Source organism: Nerophis ophidion, linkage group LG15 (genome assembly GCF_033978795.1).
Source record: "Nerophis ophidion isolate RoL-2023_Sa linkage group LG15, RoL_Noph_v1.0, whole genome shotgun sequence".
Taxonomy (NCBI): domain Eukaryota; kingdom Metazoa; phylum Chordata; class Actinopteri; order Syngnathiformes; family Syngnathidae; genus Nerophis; species Nerophis ophidion.
Window position 1 is genome coordinate 11258216 of NC_084625.1, and position 24604 is coordinate 11282819.

Here is a 24604-nt window from a genome sequence, read left to right on the forward strand (position 1 = left end):
AATGTGTTCATTCAAAAACCAACAATGGCTACTTTTACTTCAGCCAAACTTTTTCCACTGAGGGCTGCAAAATGAAAAATTAAAGTGCGTGGGGCCATTTTTATATATTTTATATATTCTATTCTATTTTATATATTCTATTCTATTTTATATATTCTATTTTTGAAACAGAGAATATTTTTTTAACCCTCATGTTTGGTCCTGGGGACCCGGAACGGTCTCAATCATAAGATTTAAAAAGAAAAAAAGTTATATAATGTTATATAATATATATATAAATATATGTATATATATATTTAGCCCTGCGATGAAGTGGTGACTTGTCCAGGGTGTACCCCGCCATCCGCCCGATTGTAGCTGAGATAGGCGCCAGCGCGCCCCCAAAAGGGAATAAGCGGTAGAAAATGGATGGATGGATATATATATATACATATATATATATATATATATATATATATATATATATATATATATATATATATATATACAAATATATATATATAAAAAAACATTTTTAAAAATTCTCAGTTGATATTTTACTTGTTTTACACAGACTTAAAAGGAGACACTAGATGGCAGTAAAAGAACATTTTGTTTTTTTCCAACATGTATTTCTATAACGCAAATTTTTTGTTCTTGGCTCTGTGATGAGGTGGCGACTTGTTCAGAGTGTACACCGCCTTCCGCCCGATTGTAGCTGAGATAGGCACCAGCGCCCCCCGTGATCCCGAAGGAAATAAGCGGTAAAAATGGATGGATGGATATATATATAAACAAACATTTTAAAAAATTCTCAGTTGATATTTTACTTGTTTTATACGGACTTAAAAGGAGACACTAGATGGCAGTAAAAGAACATTTTGTTTTTTCCAACATGTATTTCTGTAACGCCAATTTTTTGTTCTTGGCCCTGTGATGAAGTGGCGACTTGTCCAGAGTGTACACCGCCTTCCGCCCGATTGTAGCTGAGATAGGCACCAGCGCCCCCCGTGATCCTGAAGGGAATAAGCGGTAGAAATGGATGGATATATATATATATATGTATATATATATATATATATATATATATATACATATATATATATATTTACATATACATACATATATATATATATTTTCCAATGCTGAAATCTCTGGATCAACTTCAGGTTTATCTGTCCATAGAAGGTTGTTTTTTATGTTTTATGCCCTTTTTTTCAAAGAAAACCATGTTTTTTTAATGGCAAAAAAATGTTTAAATTCTAAATGTTATCATTTTTTGAGTAATGACAGTTAAAAAAAAAAAAAAAAACCTCCCAGAAGAACCTTAAGAATCCAAAAGGGTCCCACTCACAAGTGTTAAAAATATTTTTTTTCTTTCAACACCTAAATCTCAACATCAACGTCAGATCTATCTGTCGATTATCTTTTTCTTTTTTAATGCCCTTTTTGTCAAAGAAAACCATTTTTTTAAGGCAAAAACTCAAAACATGCAATATTTACCACCTATAAAATGTCAAAAGTGCAATATTTGATGAGAAGTAATAGGAGCCTTAAAGGCCTACTGAAATGAGATTTTCTTATTTAAACGGGGATAGAAGGTCCATTCTATGTGTCATACTTGATCATTTCACGATATTGCCATATTTTTGCTGAAAGGATTTAGTAGAGAAAATCGACGATAAAGTTCGCCACTTTTGGTACTTCCTGAAAAAGCCTCGCCTTTACCGGAAGTCGCAGACGATGACGTCGCAAGTGTGGGGGCTCCTCACATATTCACATTGATTTGAATGGGAGCCTCCAACAAAAACAGTTATTCGGACCGAGAAAACGACAATTTCCCCATTAATTTGAGCGAGGATGAAAGATCCGTGTTTGAGGATATTGATAGCGGCGGACTAGAAAAAACAAACAAAAAAAAAACGCGATAGCATTGGGACGTATTCCGATGTTTTTAGACACATTTACTAGGATAATTCTGGGAAATCCCTTATCTTTCTATTGTGTTGCTATTGTTTTAGTGAGTTTAATAGTACCTGATAGTCGGAGGGGTGTGTTCACGGGAGTCTTGACGCCAATGTCTCACGGGTGTCGACGGCAGCTTTATGGACGACACAAGCTCAGCTGATATCTGGTAAGTGGCGACTTTTTAACCACAATTTTCTCACCGAAACCTGCTGGTTGACATGTAGTCGGGATCCACGTCTGCTTGACCGTGCTCGGATCCATAGTAAAGTTTCAGCTCCGGGAATTTTAAACAAGGAATCACTGTGTGTTTGTGTGGTTAAAGGCTAAAGCTTCCCAACTCCATCTTTCTACAGTGACTTCTCCAATATTAATTGAACAAATTGCAAAAGATTCAGCAACACAGATCTCCAAAATACTGTGTAATTATGCCGTTAAAGCAGACGACTTTTAGCTGTGTGTGTGTGCAGCGCTCATACTTCCTAAAAACCTGTGACGTCCTGAGTACACGTCATCATTACACGACGTTTCCAAGACGAAACTCCCGGGAAATTTAAAATTGCAATTTATTAAAATAAAAAGGCCGAATTTGCATGTGTTGCAAAGTTAATATTTCATCATTGATATATAATCTATCCGACTGCGTGGTGGGTAGTAGTGGCTTTCAGTAGGCCTTTAAATAGGTCAGTAATTCATAACGACATTGATTTTGATTCGCTAGCAATTAACATGGTAGTTCACAGATAGCAATTAGCATGGAAGTTGCCAGGTAGCAATTAGCATGGTGGTTGCCAGCTAGCAATTAGCATGGTAATTGCCAGCTAGCAATTAGCATGGTAATTGCCAGCTAGCAATTGGCATGGTAGTTGCCAGCAAGAAATAGGCACGATAGTTCACAGATAGCAATTAGCATGGTAGATGCAAGCTAGCAATTGGCATGGTAGTTACCAGCTAGAAATTAGCATGGTAGCTGCCAGCTAGCAATTGGCATGGTAGCTGCCAGCTACCAATTGGCATGGTAGTTACCAGCTAGCAATTAACATGGTAGTTGCCAGCTAGCAATAAGCATGGTAGTTGCCAGCTAGCAATTAACATGGTAGTTGCCAGCTAGCAATAAGCATGGTAGTTGCCAGCTAGCAATTAGCATGGTAGCTACCAGCTAGCAATAAGCATGGTAGTTGCCAGCTAGCAATTAACATGGTAGTTGCCAGCTACCAATTGGCATGGTAGTTACCAGCTAGCAATTAACATGGTAGTTGCCAGCTAGCAATAAGCATGGTAGTTGCCAGCTAGCAATTAACATGGTAGTTGCCAGCTAGCAATAAGCATGGTAGTTGCCAGCTAGCAATTAACATGGTAGTTGCCAGCTAGCAATAAGCATGGTAGTTACCAGCTAGCAATTAACATGGTAGTTGCCAGCTAGCAATAAGCATGGTAGTTGCCAGCTAGCAATTAGCATGGTACTTGCCAGCTAGCAATTAGCATGGTAGTGGCCAGCTGGCAATTAACATGGTAGTTGCCAGCTAGCAATTGGTCTGGTAGTTGCCAGCTAGCAAATGGCATGGTAGTTGCAAGCTAGCAATTAGCAGGGTAGTTGCCAGCTAGCAATTAGCATGGTAGCTGCCAGCTGGCAATTAGCATGGTAGGTTCCAGCTGGCAATTAACATGGTAGTTGCTGGCTAGCAATGGGCATGGTAGTTGCCAGCTAGCAATTGGCATGGTAGTTGCCAGCTAGCAATTACCATGGTAATTGACAACTAGCAATTAACATGGTAGTTCACAGATGGCAATTAACATGGTAGTTGGGAGCTAGCAATTGGCATGGTAGTTGCCAGCTAGCAATTAGCATGGTAGCTGCCAGCTAGCAATTAGCATGGTAGCTGCCAGCTAGCAATTAGCATGGTAGGTGCCAGCTGGCAATTAACATGGTAGTTGCTGGCTAGCAATTGCCAAATTAGCTGCTGGCTAGCAATTGGCATGGTAGTTGCCAGCTAGCAATTAGCATGGTAGTTGACAACTAGCTATTAATGTGATAGTTCACAGATAGAAATTAGCATGGTAGTTTCCAGCTAGCAATTAACATGGTAGCTGCCAGCTGGCAATTAGAATGTTAGTTGTCAGCTGGCGATTAGCATGGTAGTTGCTGGCTGGCAATTGCCAAGTTAGCTGCAGGTTAGCAATTTGCATGATAGTTGCCAGCTAGCAATTAGCATGGTAATTGACAACTAGCAATTAACATGGTAGTTCACAGATGGCAATTAGCATGGTAGTTGGGAGCTAGCAATTGGCATGGTAGTTGCCAGCTAGCAATTAGCATGGTAGCTGCCAGCTAGCAATTAGCATGGTAGATGCCAGCTAGCAATTAGCATGGTAGCTGCCAGCTAGCCATTAGCATGGTAGGTGCCAGCTGGCAATTAACATGGTAGTTGCTGGCTAGCAATTGGCAAGTTAGCTGCTGGCTAGCAATTGGCATGGTAGTTGCCAGCTAGCAATTAGCATGGTAGTTGACAACTAGCTATTAGTGTGATAGTTCACAGATAGAAATTAGCATGGTAGTTTCCAGCTAGAAATTAACATGGTAGCTGCCTGCTGGCAATTAGAATGGTAGTTGTCAGCTGGCGATTAGCATGGTAGTTGCTGGCTGGCAATTGCCAAGTTAGCTGCAGGTTAGCAATTGGCATGATAGTTGCCAGCTAGCAATTAGCATGGTAATTGACAACTAGCAATTAACATGGTAGTTCACAGATGGCAATTAGCATGGTAGTTGGGAGCTAGCAATTGGCATTGTAGCTGCCAGCTAGCAAGTAGCATGGGAGTTGCCAGCTGGCAATTAGCATGGTAGGTGCCCGCTAGCAATTGGCATGGTAGTTGCCAGCTATCAATTAGCATAGTAGCTGCCAGCTAGCAATTAACATGGTGGTAGCCAGCTAGCAATTAGCATGGTAGCTGCCAGCTAGCAATTAGCATGGTAGGTGCCAGTTAGCAATTAGCATGGTAGCTGCCAGATAGCAATTAGCATGGTAGCTGCCAGCTAGCAATTAGCTAGCAAGCTAATACCAGCGCTATACTGTAATATGTGAATATTTTATTATTGCACAATAACATGTATACATTTGGGGCCGTTTTTTTTATTATTATTTAAAATACAATTTTGACAGTAAAGATTGTCAAAATGTTTTGGAAGCTTTATAAAGGATTCTCCTGCACATGAAGAAGACATGCCGCGTCTGACCTACGCGCAGGTGACGTCATCAAGGACGTTAGCACCTGTAGCATCGCTAGCACGTTGACCGTAACGACGACACGTTCACGTAAAAAGACGCACGTTTAGCTCCACGAGACGTACCTGAAGCTCAACCACCAGCCAGCGAGCTCTTGTGGGAGAAAAGAAGCTTCTTTCTTCCGAGTCTCAACACCTTTTTTTTTTTTTTTTTTTAACCGCGATTACCTTTTACTGCACGGTGGTGCGTTTGTGGCATGCGTGGAATTGGAAATCCCAACGTCTCGGTCAGATGGCAGGAAAAAATCAAGAGCTGGTGTTATTGAATCACATCGTCATATTTGTGTGGGTTCACGCCAGGTAGCGTCCGTGGAAGCCCTTCTGCATCAGCAGGATGCTGTGGACGTGCGAGGGGGTGGGCTGAGCAGATCCGAGTTACACATTTTTATAACAACGCATGAGTTTCAAATACACGGTACTACACGTAAACACGCCATTTCAAAATGAAAGCATAAATATGCCATATGTTATTGTACCACATGTATTTCCTTTTAATTAAATGTAGCGTCTATACTGTTGGCTGTATGTTCTTTATTTACACTAATTTCACTAACTTTACAATTATTTAAAAGATAAATTATATAATAAAGACGTAAATAATAATAAATAATAAAACCCTGCAATGGCAAGCAGCCGCCGGTGGGCGGCAGCAAAGCAAAATACAGTCATGTCGGAAACACAACCAATAGAAGAACAGAACAAGACGAAATTGACTATTTGTATTCAATTAAAAGCAAACAAGGCATTTCTTTTGTACGATATACATGTGTAGTATACTGTTTTGTATTATCAAATATTTAATATATGATCAAAAACGCTATTCCATTTCGTTACTCGACGTGTTTTGTTATAGTAATTTTAAGCTCGTGTATAAAACAAATGCCTTTTCAATTTGCAAATAATTAAAAAAAAAAAACTGCAATAGCAAGAAGCCGCCGGTGGGAGGCAGCAAAGCACATTACAGTCATGTTGGAACCACAACCAATAGAAGACTATTTTTATTTAACTAAAATTAAATAAAGCACTTCTATTGTACGATATACATGTTTATTGTACTGTTTTATTATTATAACATATTTTATATATCATCAAAACGATTTTCCGCTTTGTTACTCGAAGTGTTTTGTTATAGTAATTTTAGGCTTCTGTATAAATTTTATACAGAAGCCTAAAATTACTATAACAAAACTAAAAAAAAATGAATGCATTCCTTTTATACTATAAAACGAATGCATACATTTTTTTTGTTTTTTTTATTGAACAACAAACCTAAATATATAATTCACACAAAAGTCAAGGCACTTTCAACATCAAAAAAGAAAACAAAAGCAAATACAGAGAGTGATAAATATTAAGAAATAATATTAATAACATTTTTTTTAAAAGACAAAAAGGGCTAACAAAACCACTTGAAATGTTTTTAACAAACATATCAATTCAAGGGCTTTTGTACATTTAATCATTCTCCAAGATAAAACAAATGCATTTTCAATCAGCAAAAACAAAACAAAACTCTACAATAGCAAGCAGCCGCCGGTGGGAGGCAGCAAAGCGCAATAAAGTCATGTTGGAAACACAACAAACAAAAGAAGAAAATGATTTTTTTTTTAATTCAATTAAAAGCAAATAAACCACTTCTAGTATACGACTTTGATTAATTGACATTTTTATTGGTAGATTGCACAGTACAGCGAATATTCCGTAAAATTGACCACTAAATGGTAACATCCCAAAGAGTTTTTCAACTTGTTTCAGTCGGGGTCCACGTTAATCAATTCATGACACATACATCTGTAGTGTATTGTTTTGTATTAAAAGATATTTTTTACATATGATCAAAACGCTTTTACACTGTGTTACTCGATGTATTTTGTTATATAGTAATTTTAGGCTTATGTATAAAACAAATGCCTTTTCAATACGCAAAATAAAAAAAAATAAAAAAAATAAAAAAAACCTGCAATAGCTGGCAGCCGCCGGTGGGAAGCAGCAAAGAACAATACAGTCATGTCGGAAATAAGAAAATAACTATTTTTATTCAATTAAAAGAAAATAAAGCACTGCTATTATACGATTTACATGTATAGCATATTGTTTTGCATTATAATATGTGTTATATATGATCAAAATACGTTTCCAAAAAACTTCCAATCTTGTTATTTTTTTTAGTCTTATGTATAAAACAAAAACATTTTCAATATTGTATTGAAAAGAAGAATACGTATTTTATTTTGCTAGGATTTTAAGAATCAAATTACTATATATTTGTGAGAAATAGTGTTCATCAGAAGTAGTAGCATTAAAAGTAATCATTAGGCCGGAAACCCCTGCAGTAACCATTTTTGACCACAGAGTGGCAGCAAAACACTGTTGAAGTTTGCTATCGCCGCCCAGGAAGAACCGAGGAAGAAGAAGTAGCTTGTATCCCGTAATGGCGATAGTCTTCGCTACTTTCTGTCTTATAATAATTCTATGTATTCTTTTTGTTGTACGATTATATTTAGTCATCGGGAATGTATCAACATATCAACCTGACGGCAAAGGTCGCGTTGCTGTGCTTGTTGTGGCGGGGTCAGGTAAAACACATTATTGTTTACATATACAAGTGAAGTGAATTATATTTATATAGCGCTTTTCTCTAGTGACTCAAAGCGCTTTACATAGTGAAACCCGATATCTAATTTTTACAATTAAACCAGTGTGGGTGGCACTGGGAGCAGGTGGGTAAGGTGTCTTGCCCAAGGACACAATGGCAGTGACTAGGATGGCGGAAGCGGGGATCGAACCTGGAACCCTCAAGTTGCTGGCACGGCACCAACCGTTTACATATGCCAGCTAACCAATACTGTTCTTGTCCTAAATATTCACATTAGTTTCCTTTGTATGACTATTATGTAGTAATATTAGTAGAGTAGTAGTATTGTGTTCATGGAAAATGTGTGTTTGTGTGATGCAGGCGGTCACACTACAGAGATGCTGAGACTGATGGAACATCTTTGTTGTGTCTTCTCACCTCGTTTCTACGTCATCGCTGACTCCGACAGGATGAGTGAGGACAAAGTTTCTACTTTTGAAAAATGCAAAGACTGCAACACCTCTGACACCCAGGTACGAATATTGTACATATATGTACAAACCCCGTTTTCATATGAGTTGGGAAATTGTGTTAGATGTAAATATAAACGGAATACAATGATTTGCAAATCCTTTTCAACCCATATTCATTTGAATGCACCACAAAGACTATATATTTGATGTTCAATCTCATAAACTTTTTTTTTTTTCCAAATAATAATTAACTTCGAATTTCATGGCTGCAAAACGTGCCAAAGTAGTTGGGAAAGGGCATGTTCACCACTGTGTTACATCACACTTTCTTTTAACAACACTTAACAAACGTTTGGGAACTGAGGAAACTAATTGTTGAAGCTTTGAAACTGGAATTCTTTACCATTCTTGCTTGATGTACAGCTTAAGTTGTTCAACAGTCCGGGGTCTTGTTGTCGTATTTTACGCTGCAGGCGGCCCAGAAAAGTACCCGAACTCTTTTACTACGAAGGCATTGTTTTGCTGAAATAAGCAGGGGCGACCATGATAATGTTGCTTGGATGACAACATATGTTGTTCCAAAACCTGTATGGACCTTTCAGCATTAATGGTACCTTCACAGATGTGTAAGTTACCCATGCCTTGGGCACTAATACACCCCCATACCATCCCAGATGCTGGCTTTTCAACTTTATGCCTATAACAATCCGAATGATTATTTTCCTCTTTGTTCCGTAGGACACCACGTCCACAGTTTTCAAATATAATTTGAAATGTGGACTCGTCAGACCACAGAACACTTTTCCACTTTGCATCAGTCCATCTTAGATGAGCTCGGGCCGAGCGAAGCCGGCGGCGTTTCTGGGTGTTGTTGATAAATGGCTTTCGCTTTGCATAGTAGAGTTTTACCTTGCACTTACAGATGTAGCGACCAACTTTAGTTACTGACAGTGATTTCATGAAGTGTTGCTGAGCCCATGTGGTGATATCCTTTACACACTGATGTCGGTTTTTGATGCAGTACAGCCTGAGGCATCAAAGGTCCGTAATATCATCGCTTACTTGCAGGGATTTCTCCAGATTCTCTGAACCTTTTGATGATTTTACAAACCGTAGATGGTAAAATCCCTAAATTCCTTGCAATAGCTCGTTGAGAAATGTTGTTCTAAAACTGTTCGACAATTTGCTTACAAATTGGTGACCCTCACTCCATCCTTGTTTGTGAATTATTTAGCATTTCATGGAAGCTGCTTTTATACCCAATCATGGCACCCACCTGTTCCCAATTAGCCTGCACACCTGTGGGATGTTCCAAATAAGTGTTTGATGAACCCATGTAATATACATATTATATATATATATATATATATATATATATATATATATATATATACATATATATATATATATATATGAAAGGCTCCAGTGACCCCGAAAGGGATAAGCGGTAGAAAACGGATGGAGATAGGCTCCAGCCCCCCCGTGACCCCAAACGGGACAAGTAGTAGAAAATGGATGGATCTTATTATGTTTCATTCCAGTCTTGTTTAGGTCTACAATCTTAATGTGTTCCGTTCCAGTCTTGTACAGGTCTACAATCTTAATGTGTTCCGTTCCAGTCTTGTGCAGGTCTACAATCTTAATGGGTTCCGTTCCAGTCTTGTACAGGTCTACAATCTTAATGTGTTCCGTTCCAGTCTTGTGCAGGTCTACAATCTTAATGAGTTTAAGTTCAGCCTTGTGCAGGTCTACAATGGTATCGCGGTTAATTCCAGACTTGTGCATGTCTACAGTAAAACATGTTTTATTCCAGTCTTTTACGGGTCTAAAATCTTATTGCGATTCCTTCCAGTCCTCTGCAGGTTCTCCCAAACAGAACAAGTAGTAGAAAATGGATCGATCTTATTGTGTTTTATTCCAGTCTTGTTTAGGTCTACAATCTTAATGTGTTCCGTTAGTCTTGTGCAGGTCTATAATCTTAATGTGTTCCGTTCCAGTCTTGTGCAGGTCTACAATCTTAATGAGTTTAAGTTCAGCCTTGTGCAGGTCTACAATGTTTGTTATCGCGGTTAATTGCAGTCTTGTGCATGTCTACAGTTAAATCATGTTTTATTCCAGTCTTGTACGGGCCTAAAATTTGCAGGTTCTCCCAAACAGGACAAGTAGTAGAAAGTGGATCGATCTTATTGTGTTTTATTCCAGTCTTGTTTAGGTCTGCAATCTTAATGTGTTCCGTTAGTCTTGTGCAGGTCTATAATCTTAATGAGTTTAATTTCAGCCTTGTGCAGGTCTACAATGTTATCGCGGTTAATTTCAGTCTTGTGCATGTCTACAGTAAAATCATGTTTTATCCCAGTCTTGTACGGGTCTAAAATCTTATTGCGATTCATTCCAGTCGTCTGCAGGTTCTCCCAAACAGGACAAATAGTAGAAAATGGATCGATCTTATTGTGTTTTATTCCAGTCTTGTTTAGGTCTACAATCTTAATGTGTTCCGTTGCAGTCTTGTGCAAGTCGACAATCTTAATGTGTTCCGTTCCAATCTTGTGCAGGTCTACAGTCTTAATGAGTTTAATTTCAGCCTTGTGCAGGTATACAATGTTATCGCGGTTAATTCCAGTCTTGTGCATGTCTACAGTAAAATCATGTTTTATCCCAGTCTTGTACGGGTCTAAAATCTTATTGCGATTCCTTCCAGTCCTCTGCAGGTTCTCCCAAACAGGACAAGTAGTAGAAAATGGATCGATCTTATTGTGTTTTATTCCAGTCTTGTTTAGGTCTGCAATCTTAATGTGTTTTGTTCCAGTCTTGTGCAGGTCTACAATCTTAATGTGTTCCGTTCCAGTCTTGTGCAGGTCTACAATCTTAATGAGTTTAAGTTCAGCCTTGTGCAGGTCTACAATGTTATCACGGTTAATTGCAGTCTTGTGCATGTCTACAGTTAAATCATGTTTTATTCCAGTCTTGTACGGGCCTAAAATTTGCAGGTTCTCCCAAACAGGACAAGTAGTAGAAAGTGGATCGATCTTATTGTGTTTTATTCCAGTCTTGTTTAGGTCTGCAATCTTAATGTGTTCCGTTAGTCTTGTGCAGGTCTATAATCTTAATGAGTTTAATTTCAGCCTTGTGCAGGTCTACAATGTTATCGCGGTTAATTTCAGTCTTGTGCATGTCTACAGTAAAATCATGTTTTATCCCAGTCTTGTACGGGTCTAAAATCTTATTGCGATTCATTCCAGTCGTCTGCAGGTTGTCCAATCTTATCGGTTAATTTCAGTCTTGCGCAGGTCTACAATCTTATTGTGTTTTATTCCAGTTGTGTGCAGGTCTACAATCTTATCAGGGTTAATTTCACATTTATGCTAGTCTTGTGCAGGTCTACACTCTTGTTCATGAGGTCTTATAAAAGGTTGGTATTGTAGACCTATTTATGAGACAAGTTTATGTTTTACAATGTCTTTCTGTGACAATGAATGTACTGTTCATACATTTGGTAACTATCTAAACGAGTGCAGCATCAAAAACTAATATTCTGTCTGGTAAATGTTTTGTAGTTCAGCATTTATCGGATCCCGCGCAGCCGAGAGGTGCACCAGTCCTGGAGTTCTTCAGTGGTGAGCACCCTGAGCGCCCTTTGGTATTCTGTCCCGCTGGTCTTTAGACTCCGACCCGACATGGTGAGCACACGCATATTTTCACACAGGCATTATTCAAGTATTTCAAGGGAGACGAGACCGGGTCCTTTATCGGTGATCTCGTTTGGAAAAGAAGTCCAAGATCCAGACTGACAAGGAACATACTGCAACTTGTTGTGTTACAATTGTGCAAAAACACAAACAATATCTGGAATTGAAAGATTTCCAGCTTGAATTTAATGTTATTTTTGTGAGAGTTGACATTTTCTTCAAACCATCTAAACTTGAAGACTATTATAACATATTATAAATTAAATTATATATACATTTGATACAATAATCACAGTCCCTTCAGGAATTTGCTTCTTTTTTTTTAAATATATCTATGCAGGGTAAGACAATTAAAAACATATTCTAAACCTAGAAAAGAGGCAATATATACGTATTAGAGATGTTGAAGTGTGATGATAATATCTGACGTACAAACGAAAAGTTGGCGTTAAAGATTGGTCTGAAGAGTTCATAAATGTTCTCAACGTGCGAGGCTAAATGTTGAAGAAACAAACACTTTTTGAAGTGTAAAACATACACGGAGAAAGTCTGCAACTTGGCCTAAGGTGGTGTTTCTTTCTATAATTATAATTGTGTGAATGCTCTAAAGCTGGGGTCACCAACCTTTTTGAAACCAAGAGCTACTTCTTGAGTACTGATTAATGCAAAGGGCTACCAGTTTGATACACACTTAAATAAATTGCCAGAAATAACCAATTTGCTCAATTTACCTTTAGTAATAAAATCTATATATCTATAAAAAAAATGGGTATTTCTGTCTGTCATTCCGTCGTACATTTTTTTTCCTTTTACGGAAGGTTTTTTGTAGGGAATAAATGATGAAAAAAACACTTAATTGAACGGTTTAAAAGAGGAGAAAACACGAAAAAAATTAAAATTAATTTTGAAACATAGTTTCTTCAATTTCGCCACTTTAAAATTCAAAATTCAACTGAAAAAAATGGAGAAAAACTATCTAATTCTAATCTTTTTGAAAAAATAAAAAAAATAATTTATGGAACATCATTAGTAATTTTTCCTGATTAAGATTAATTTTAGAATTTTGATGACATGTTTTAAATAGGTTAAAATCCCATCTGCACTTTGTTAGAATATATAACAAATTGGACCAAGCTATATTTCTAACAAAGACGAATCATTATTTCTTCTAGATTTTCCAGAACAAAAATTATAAAAGAAATTTAAAAGTCTTTGAAATAAGATTTAAATTTGATTCCACAGATTTTCTAGATTTGCCAGAATATTTTTTTTTTATTTTAATCATAATAAGTTTGAAGAAATATTTCACAAATATTCTTTGTCGAAAAAACAGAAGCTAAAATGAAGAATTAAATTAAAATGTATTTATTATTCTTTACAATAAAAAAAAAATACTTGAACATTAATTTAAATTGTCAGGAAAGAAGAGGAAGGAATTTAAAAGGTAAAAAGGTATATGTGTTTAAAAATCCTAAAATCATTTTTAAGGTTGTATTTTTTCCTCTAAAATTGTTTTTCTGAAAGTTATAAGAAGCAAAATAAAAAAATAAAGGAATTTATTTAAACAAGTGAAGACCAAGTCTTTTAAACATTTTCTTGGATTTTCAAATTCTATTTGAGTTTTGTCTCTCTTAGAATTAAAAATGTCGAGCAAAGTGAAACCAGCTTGCTAGTAAATAAATAAAATTGAAAAAATAGGCAGCTCACTGGTAAGTGCTGCTATTTGAGCTATTTCTAGAACAGGTCAGTGGGCAACTCATCTGGTCCTTACGGGCTACCTGGTGCCCGCGAGCACCGTGTTGGTGACCCCTGGTCTAAAGCCTTCACACATATGTTTTTCTTTCTTCTCCCCCAGATTTTGGCGGCCTTTACCTTCCACATTTTTCATCCAATCCAAACCGTTCCAACTTCAAACTGTTCAGCCTATTCGGGAATCGTGGGCTTTCTCTTGACAAATTCCCAGAATTCCAGGTTTTACAGGACATTTTTCCCAAAACCCCGGCCAAGTCATACCAAAGACTATAAAAAAAATGGGTCCCATTACCTCCCTGCTTGACACTCAGCATCAAGGTTTGGAATTCGGGGTTAAATCACCAAAAATGATACCCGGGCGCGGCCACCGCTGCTGCTCACTGCTCCCCTCACCTCCCAGGGGGTGATCGAGGATGATTGGTCAAATGCAGAGAATATTATCGCCACACCTAGTGTGTGTGTGGGACAATCATTGGTACTATAACTTTTAATTCTAAATGAATTCGCCATTTTTCAAACCTATTCATAGCATTCCACCGTCAACACATTCCACCATTCTGGACATTCAAACTACCCCTTTTCCAAAGTAAAAAAAAAAAATTGCAGGATTTTCCAGAATTCCTGGTTTTCCAAAGCCCTATTTCCACCCTTTTTTTTCTGGCGACTACTCCTCCCTCATATTTCAACCCTAGTACTAATAATTCCTCCTAATAAGGACAAAAAAAAAAAAAAAAATGAAGATGCATTTTGAACTGGAAAAACTCCATGTTTTCCCGAAATTCCGGGAATTCCGTTATACCATATGGGGCGGCATAGCTCGGTTGGTAGAGTGGCCATGCCAGCAACTTGAGGGTTGCAGGTTCGATTCCCGCGTGTGCCATCCTAGTCACTGCCGTTGTGTCCTTGGGCAAGACACTTTACCAACCTGCTCCCAGTGCCACCCACACTGGTTTAAATGTAACTCAGATATTGGGTGTCACTATGTAAAAGCGCTTTGAGTCACTTGAGAAAAGCGCTATATAAATAAAAGTCACTTCACTTCACTTCACCATTTCTCAATTCAACATGTTACTACTTCAACATTTCTCGACCGATTTGAAAAATTCCAAAATCAACCATTTCAACTCAATCAGACCATCCATCCTTTTTTCTACCGCTTATTCCCCTTTGGGGGCGCTGGTGCCTATCTCAGCTACAAATCGGGCGGAAGGCGGTGTACACCCTGGACAAGTCGCCACCTCATCGCAGGGCCAACACATTCAACTCATTCAGACCATTCAAGTTTTTTTACTATTTTCAAAAAAAAAATTAGCTTTTCCCGAAATGGGCCATTTTTTGAAGTTCCACAACTCCTAAATATATGAAAATATATATAAAGTGCAGAAAAATAATGAATTTTTTCATAATTTGTACAAAAACATTTACTGCAAATAAATAGTACTAATATTATACCTTTTTGCTTTTATATCAGAATAATATAAGAAAAATTTAGAAATTACTGGGAAAAAAATTGTTTTACTCTGTCCATCTGTGTTGGCCCTGCGATGAGGTGGCGACTTGTCCAGGGTGTACACCGCCTTCCGCCCGATTGTAGCTGAGATAGGCACCAGCGCCCCCCGCGACCCCAAAGGGAATAAGCGGTAGGAAATGGATGGATGGATGGAAGTCCTGCATTTTTCATCTTAGTCAAACTGTTCCAACCTCAAAAGATTCAGTCTGTTTGGGAATTGTGTGCTCGACTTCAACAATTCAAAAAAAATTCCAGGATTACAGTTCAACTTGACACACAATTCCTTCAGGAATTGCCTGATATAGTTAATTATTACTATTAATATGTACTATAAAGTAAAACAGTACAGTAATTTAAGAACGAGCTCTGAGAATGTGCCTTTACTGCCATCTAGTGGCTGCTTTTAAGTATGTGTGCTATAAAACGAGTACAATATGAATGCTATATTTGGTTTACCATTTTTGTTGGAATGCTGTGCTTTTTGAGGTTAAGGTTACAAGGAACACTTCAAACATCGATAACAAATTCATCAAATCACAAGTTGGTTCGATGTTTTCGAACAAAAACAAACCTCGAAACTTTTATGAAAAAGCTTCCGCCAATTCAGGCATTTTAGGCGGCAACAATCACAAACAATTATTTCCCCGATCATGGAGGTGCTGATTTATTATTTAAAGGGGAAGTGCTCTTTTTATGTAATTTTCCTCAATTTATGTGAGACAAGAACACATTTGTCATTTTTAATGCATTTTAACTCGTAAATAGATGCTAGCAAAAGTCAGCTAACAACGGAGCCGATGGGAAACTCCTATATTGCGACCATAAAGCCCTCTAAAAAAATATCCCAAAACTGCTCAAAATACTCCATTTAAATATTGTGACCTGAATATTAATCAATTAGGAACAATATTGTTCCGGATGTATAGACAGGAAAATACTATTGATATTTTAACCCTTTGTGAGGAATATGAATAATTCTTCACGTAAACTGAAAGATATAAACATCCATCAGTAATTATCCCAGTGAGAGCAGACCTTGTACAGTAAGTGATTTTTTTTTTTTTATGTTGATAGTGTGTGAATGTTGTCTGTCTATCTGTGATGAGGTGGCGACTTGTCCAGGGTGTACGCCGCCTTCTGCCCGAATGCAGCAGAGACAGGGACAAGCGGTAGGAAATGGATGGATGGATGTTGATAGTTTGTATTTCTTGTTTAGCACTTTGCAATGTTGTTACATGATGCGTTGTGTTTAGCACACAGCTTCTAAAACTTGGAAATCATCCTCCTTGTATTCAGGCTCAAAAATATACGTTTCTGCATTATAATTTGTCCCAAAGTAGTCTTAGTTGTCTCTCATGAAGTCTGCCATGATTAGCAGTGTCGTTGTTGTTGAAAGGAAACGCAAACATTGTGTTTGTCTGTGAAAAGTATATACCGCCATATGGTTGAAATGAGCTAAATATGTAAATATTACATGTTATTATGAATGTTACTGAATTAAATATAAACTTACAGCATGTATATAAAAATGTAGTTTTATATGGGTTTTTTAATGTAATTTAGAGCGCTTTATAGGCGGAATAGAGCGACCCGTTGTTAGCTGACTTTTGCTAGCATTTATTTATGATTTAGAAAACATGTGTTCTCGTCTTACATGAGTATTGTGAATGATAGGCAAAGTTCCAAATAAGTAAGAATGCGTGATAATTATCGGACCGTGCTAAAAATAGCATGACGCTAAAAGGATACGCAGCAGGATGTAAGAAAACAAACTACCGTGCTAACAAAAACTTTCCACTGTCCCGGCAGGATGCTGCTTTGTTTGCTTCGTGGCTCCAAATAAACGTTTCGAAGAGTTTTTGTGTGTTGAATTCATTGCAAAGGAGGTATTCATTAAAGGTTGTGTCGTTGCAGGTGCTGTGTAACGGCCCCGGCACGTGTGTTCCTCTCTGCCTGGCGGCCCTCCTGCTGGGAGTATTAGGACTGAAGAAAGTGTTGATCGTGTACATCGAAAGTATTTGTCGAGTGGAGTCCATGTCGCTCACGGGCAACATCCTCTACCGCCTGGCAGACTTTTTCTTTGTGCAGTGGCCGTGTCTCAGGACCGCTATCCCAAATCCATCTTCCTTGGAAGAATCGTTTGAACTTTCATCCCTCAATAAATATTATTTACCATTTATGTGTATTTCCTATTTGTATAGAGTAGTAAAGTATTAGTTCAGTAAAAGTAGTTCATTCATGCGATCGCTCCTCTCGAAAGTAATTCATGATAGCTGCCTACCTTTTGTCATAGAAATCATCAGGACTTAAAGGCCTACTGAAATTAGATTTTCTTATTTAAACGGGGGATAGCAGGTCCATTCTGTGTGTCATACTTGATCATTTCGCGATATTGCCATATTTTTGCTGAAAGGATTTAGTAGAGAACATCGACGATAAAGTTCGCAACTTTTGGTCGCTAATAAAAAAAGCCTTGCCTGTACCGGAAGTAGCAGACGATGTGCGCGTGACGTCACGGGTTGTGGAGATTCTCACATTTGAACAATGTTTACAATCATGGCCACCAGCAGCTAGAGCGATTCGGACCGAGAAAGCGAAGATTTCGCCATTAATTTGAGCACGGATGAAAGATTCCGTGGATGAGGAAAGTGAGAGTGAAGGACTAGGGGGGAAAAAAGACTATACAGTGGAAGCGATTCAGATATTAAACACATTTCAAGGATAATTCTGTAATCTCTGCTTATTGTGTTACTAGTGTTTTAGTGAGATTATATGGTCGTACCTGTACAACCTGAAGGTCGGCCCCGCACCTTTTTTCAGCACCAGTCGACGTTTGGTGGCAATGCTCATGTCTGCCCTTTGCAAGGGACCCTCTTTAAAACACGATCTTTCAAAATGATGGCTGCATAATAATATACTGTACTTTGTGTGTGTGGTCCAATCCAACCGTGTTTGCTTGACATCTCTGTTCCATAGTAAAGCTTCACCGTCATCTTTCGGGAATGTAAACAATGAAACACCGGCTGTGTTTTTGTTGCCCCAATACACCGCTTCTCACCTACAGCTTTCTTCTTTGACGTCTCCATTATTCATTGAACAAAGTGCAAAAGATCCAGCAACACTGACGTCCAGAATACTGTGGAATTATGGGATGAAAAGAGACGACGTATAGCTGTGAACGGTGCTGGAACAAAATGTCCTCTAAAATGCGTGACGTCACGCTCATGCGTCATCATACTGCGACGTTTTAGCATGATACTTCCGCGCAAAATTTTAAATTGCAGTTTAGTAAACTAAAAAGGCCGTATTGGCATTTGCTGCAATGTTAATATTTCATCATTGATATATAAACTATCAGACTGCGTGGTCGGTAGTAGTGGCTTTCAGTAGGCCTTTAAAATATCCATCCATCATCTTCCGCTTATCCGAGGTCGGATCGCGGGGGGCAACAGCCTAAGCAGGGAAACCAAGACTTCCCTCTCCCCAGCCACTTCGTCTAGCTCTTCCCGGGGGATCCCGAGGCGTTCCCAGGCCAGCCGGGGAGACATAGTCTTCCCAACGTGTCCTGGGTCTTCCCCGTGGCCTCCTACCGGTTGGACGTGCCCTAAACACCTCCCTAGGGAGGCGTTCGGGTGGCATCCTGACCAGATGCCCGTTCCACCTCATCTGGCTCCTCTCGATGTGGAGGAGCAGCGGTTTTACTTTGAGTCCCTCCCGGATGGCAGAGCTTCTCACCCTATCTCTAAGGGAGAGCCCCGCCACACGGCGGAGGAAACTCATTTCGGCCGCTTGTACCCGTGATCTTATCCTTTCGGTCATGACGCAAAGCTCATGACCATAGGTGAGGATGGGAACGTAGATCGACCGGTAAATTGAGAGCTTTGCCTTCCGGCTCAGCTCCTTCTTCACCACAACGGATCGGTACAACGTCCGCATTACTGAAGACGCCGCACCGATACGCCTGTCGATCTCACGATCCACTCTTCCCCCACTCGTGAACAAGACTCCTAGGTACTTGAACTCCTCCACTTGGGGCAGGGTCTCTTCCCCAACCCGGAGATGGCACTCCACCCTTTTCCGGGCGAGAACCATGGACTCGGACTTGGAGGTGCTGATTCTCATTCCGGTCGCTTCACACTCGGCTGCGAACCGATCCAGCGAGAGCTGAAGATCCCGGTCAGATGAAGCCATCAGGACCACATCATCTACAAAAAGCAGAGACCTAATCCTGCGGTCACCAAACCGGAACCCCTCAACGCCTTGACTGCGCCTAGAAATTCTGTCCATAAAAGTTATGAACAGAATTGGTGACAAAGGACAGCCTTGGCGGAGTCCAACCCTCACTGGAAATGTGTTCGACTTACTGCCGGCAATGCGGACCAAGCTCTGGCACTGATCGTACAGGGAACGGAGCGCCACAATAAGACAGTCCGATACCCCATACTCTCTGAGCACTCCCCACAGGACTTCCCCAGGGACACGGTCGAATGCCTTCTCCAAGTTCACAAAGCACATGTAGACTGGTTGTGCAAACTCCCATGCACCCTCAAGAACCCTGCCGAGAGTATAGAGCTGGTCCACAGTTCCACGACCAGGACGAAAACCACACTGTTCCTCCTGAATCCGAGGTTCGACTATCCGGCGTAGCCTCCTTTCCAGTACACCTGAATAAACCTTACCGGGAAGGCTGAGGAGTGTGATCCCACGATAGTTGGAACACACCCTCCGGTCCCCCTTCTTAAAGAGAGGGACCACCACCCCGGTCTGCCAATCCAGAGGTACCGCCCCCGATGTCCACGCGATGCTGCAAAGTCTTGTCAACCAAGACAGCCCCACAGCATCCAGAGCCTTAAGGAACTCCGGGCGGATCTCGTCCACCCCCGGGGCCTTGCCACCGAGGAGCTTTTTAACTACCTCAGCGACCTCAGCCCCAGAAATAGGAGAGTCTACCACAGATTCCCCAGGCACTGCTTCCTCATAGCAAGACGTGTTGGTGGGATTGAGGAGGTCTTCGAAGTATTCCTTCCACCTATCCACAACATCCGCAGTCGAAGTCAGCAGAACACCATCCGCACCATACACGGTGTTGATAGTGCACTGCTTCCCCTTCCTGAGGCGGCGTATGGTGGTCCAGAATCGCTTCGAAGCCGTCCGGTAGTCGTTTTCCATGGCTTCCCCGAACTCTTCCCATGTCCGAGTTTTTGCCTCCGCGACCGCTGAAGCTGCACACCGCTTGGCCTGTCCGTACCTGTCCACTGCCTCCGGAGTCCTATGAGCCAAAAGGACCCGATAGGACTCCTTCTTCAGCTTGACGGCATCCCTCACCGCTGGTGTCCACCAACGGGTTCTGGGATTACCGCCACGACAGGCACCAACTACCTTGCGGCCACAGCTCCGATCTGCCGCCTCGACAATAGAGGTGCGGAACATGGTCCACTCGGACTCAATGTCCAGCACCTCCCTCGTGACATGTTCAAAGTTCTTCCGAGTGGAAATAATCCACCTATAAACATGAGAGTAGAAGTTACAGGAAATATGTAGTATGTACTGTAGTAATACAAAGGAGTTTGTTATGATCATATTTTGCTTGGGTTTTCTGTTGGTTTTGGACTCCTTCATTCTTGTTTGGGCACCTCTGAGTTGGTTAACATACTTATTATTTTCACCTGTATTCTGGACGCGCACCTGTTTTTCAAGTCACTGACATTATTTAAGCCTGCCTTTTCCAGTCAGTCAGTCTGGCGTCTTTATTTGCGTCACGCGACTCTCACGTAAGTTTTTGCTTGTCTCCTGGCCCCTGCTGGTGAACATAGTCTGTGCTAAGTTGGAGCCTTAGCTTCCAGTGCGCTCGGCACCTTATCCAGTCGGTTTGTTTTCTGTTTTGTTCCTGTTCTGTGTTATTTTACTATTAAATCAAGTCCTAACTGGGAGAACAAACCCGGCCGTGACAGAGTTGTGTGAACGCAAGCTAAGTCATCACATTTTTGTTGTTATTGTTATAGTTGTATTTGTTGTTATAGTTGTATTTGTTGTTATTGTTATAGTTGTATTTGCTTAGAACGACAGCAGACAGTCGAGGATCATTAAAAGTAGTGAAAAGTAAAAAATCTGTAAAATTGGTAAAAAGTAAAATTTCAGTAAAAGCAGTAACAAGTAAAAGATCAGTCAGTTGGTAGTGAAGAGTAAAATATGAGTAAAAGTAGTAAAAAGTAAAATATTAGTAAAATATCAGTAAAAGTAGTGAAGAGTTAAATATCAGTAAAAGTAGTAAAAACAAAGATCAGTTATAGTTAGAAGTTAGATATTAGTAAATGTAGCAAAGTAATATCTGTGATGAAGTGGCGACTTGTCCAGGCTGTACCCCGCCTTCTGCCCAATTGTAGCTGAGATAGGCACCAGCGCCCTCTGCGACCACAAAGGGAATAAGCGGTAGGAAATGGATGGATGGATAACAAAGTAAAATATCAGTAAAAGTAGTAAAAACATAAAGATCATGAATTGATTAACGTGGACTCCGACTTAAACGAGTTGAAAAACTTATTGGGGTGTTACCATTTAGTGGTCAATTGTACGGAATATGTACTGTACTGTGCAATCTACTAATAAAAGTTTCCATCAATCAATCAAAATCAGTTATAATTAGAAGTTAAATATTACTTTTAGTAGTAAAAAGTAAAATATCAGTAAAAGTAGTAAAAAGTAAAATATCAGTAAAAATAATGAAAAGTAAAATATCAGTAAAAGTAGTGAAGAATAAATATGAGTAAAAGTAATGACAAGTAAAAGATGAAAGAGCGGAATGGAGGGTTCATGTTCAGGTAGACTACACACCTGACAGGAAGTCACGCACCAATATCAAAATAAAAAGTACACATTCTTGGGCAAGTTGAGGCAACTCAGAGTGTGGAAATTTACCACAGTATCAGTACATGCATTTCTACAGTACAGTACTAATGTCTACCATGGAAGTGCAAACTCTCCACATTTTGTAATCTTTCCCTCAACAAAACCACACAAAGATGTTTGCTAACCCGCTCAACCACTACTGCAATACACTAATATATATATATATATATATATAAAAATGTGTGTATATATATAAAAATGTGTGTATATATATATATGTAAATAAATGTGTGTATGTATGTATATATGTGTGTCTATATATATATATATATATATATATATATATATTTATATAGAAACACATATATACAAACATACACATTAATATATATATATATATATACATATACATATATATATGTGTGTGTGTTTGTGTATACATGTGTGTGTGTATATATATATATTAATGTGTGTTTGTATATATGTGTGTCTATATATATATAGACACACATATATACATATACACACACACACATTAGTATATATATATATATATATATACACATATATATATACAAATACACATATATATATATACATATACACATATATATATATACATACATATATATATATATATATATATGTGTGTATATATATAAATAAAGTAGTGGAACTGCAATACACTACTATAATATATAATACAAAATATATAATAAAATATACAATATACACTACAATACACATCTACAAAACAATACTGCTAGTACTAGCACTACAATACACCCCTAGAATAATCAACATTAAACTACTCTAACTGCAAGTACTCCAGTACACTAGTACAAATACAATGCACTACTGCAATGACAACTACTACAATAAACTACTAGGACTACAATACGCCACGGCAACTACAGTAATCTACTTTAAACGACTCCAACTACACGAACTAAAATGCACGACAAGAACTACAATAAATATGTTAAGTATTAGTTATATATGTATATATACACACATGTATATATACATATTTATCAGTAATATTTGCACTATTTAAATATACACAGTAATAAATACACAACACAAGCTTTCAGGCTCTGTTTTTGAAAAGGCTCAATCCATATTTGACTATATATATATATACACATACATACATATACATATATATATATATATATATATATATATATGTATATATACATATATATATGTAGTAATATGTGCAGTCTGTTGATGATAAATGTTTGTTTTCAAGGCATGTCCTATCACAGGAATGTTATCAGTCTGATAAACTTCCTGTGCACATTCCCTGTTCCTGCAGCCTCAACACGCCTTCTGCATACAATCGTCACTCACCAATCATAACTCTTTGTCATTCACATCAAACTTTTCATCAACCAGCAAATCCTGGTGGATACTGTCTAGAGTCCTACAAACTGATGTACTGTAATATTTGAATTTTTGTAACCTAACATGTTATTTAATATTACCGCAATATCATGTTAGTAATACAGTAGTACAGTGGTATTAGCTAATGCAGTACATTAATAATGACAGATGTTATTTAATACAGTACTGTGATATTGTACTGTAATGCAGTTCATTAGTAATGTAATAGTATTTAATGTAGTACAGAAGTAATGCAATATGCAATTATATTTGAGTAATCTATACATCCATCCATGCATTTACTACCGCTTATTCCCTTTGGGGTGGCGGGGGGCGCTGGTGCCTATCTCAGCTACAATCGGGCGGAAGGCGGCGTACACCCTGGACAAATCACCACCTCATCGCAGGGCCAACACAGATAGACAGACAACATTCACACACTGGGGCGTATTTGAGTAATGTAATATGTAATTGTATGCATTAATGCACTGTTTGTTTGTTTTTTTAGTAATGTAATTGTATGCCTTGATGTAATAACACACTATGTCATTTTATGTAGTAATTTAAAAGGTAATTTTAATGTAGTAATACAATATGTAATTTTGTGTAGTAACGTAATATGTCATTGTATTTTATGCATTAAAATATGTTATCCCATGTAGTAATATGTAATTTTATGTAGTAATAAACTATGTAATTTCATGAATTACAGTAATATGTAATTTCATGTAGTAATGCAATATGTAATTGTAGTAATGTACTATGTAATTGTATGCCTTGATGCAATATGTAATAGTAAACTATGTCATTTTATGTAGTAATGTAAAGTGCAATTTTAATGTAGTAATACAATATGTCATTTTGTGTAGTAATGTCATTGTAAGTAGTAATACAATATGTAATTTTATGCCTCGATGCAATATGTAATTGTATGTAGTAATACACTATGTCAGTGGTCCCCAACCACCGGGCAGTGGCTCGATACCGGGCCGCAGAAGAACTTTTTATTATTTTTTTTTTTTTTTAAATTAAATCAACATAAAAACACAAGATACACTTACAATTAGTGCACCAACCCAAAAATCCTCCCTTTTTCATTAAAAAAAAAAAACCCCAGCCGGGCCGCGTAACAAATTATCAAGCGTTGAC

At 38.5% G+C, this 24604-nt stretch overlaps 2 protein-coding genes across 5 annotated transcripts in view; one reads left to right on the forward strand and one right to left on the reverse strand.

Annotated features, from left to right (window-relative positions):
• The window catches only part of steap2 (STEAP family member 2, metalloreductase), a 50356-nt gene that overhangs the window by 23667 nt on the left and 2085 nt on the right, over positions 1 to 24604 (reverse strand). The window contains exon 1 of one of the 4 annotated variants that reach the window (XM_061921508.1): positions 5393 to 5638. The exons of 1 other annotated variant lie outside the window; for it this stretch is intronic. The gene's annotated coding sequence lies outside the window, so the exon portion shown is untranslated. Of the gene's footprint in view, positions 1 to 5290; positions 5639 to 24604 lie in introns of those variants that run through there. 2 more of the 4 variants (XM_061921507.1, XM_061921510.1) reach the window with 2 other exon arrangements.
• Positions 7592 to 17399, forward strand: alg14 (ALG14 UDP-N-acetylglucosaminyltransferase subunit). Its single transcript, XM_061921498.1, is given in 5 exon segments — positions 7592 to 7800; positions 8181 to 8332; positions 11827 to 11949; positions 17135 to 17318; positions 17321 to 17399. Coding segments are annotated over 5 exon segments (648 nt in total). The 5' UTR covers positions 7592 to 7655; the 3' UTR covers positions 17365 to 17399.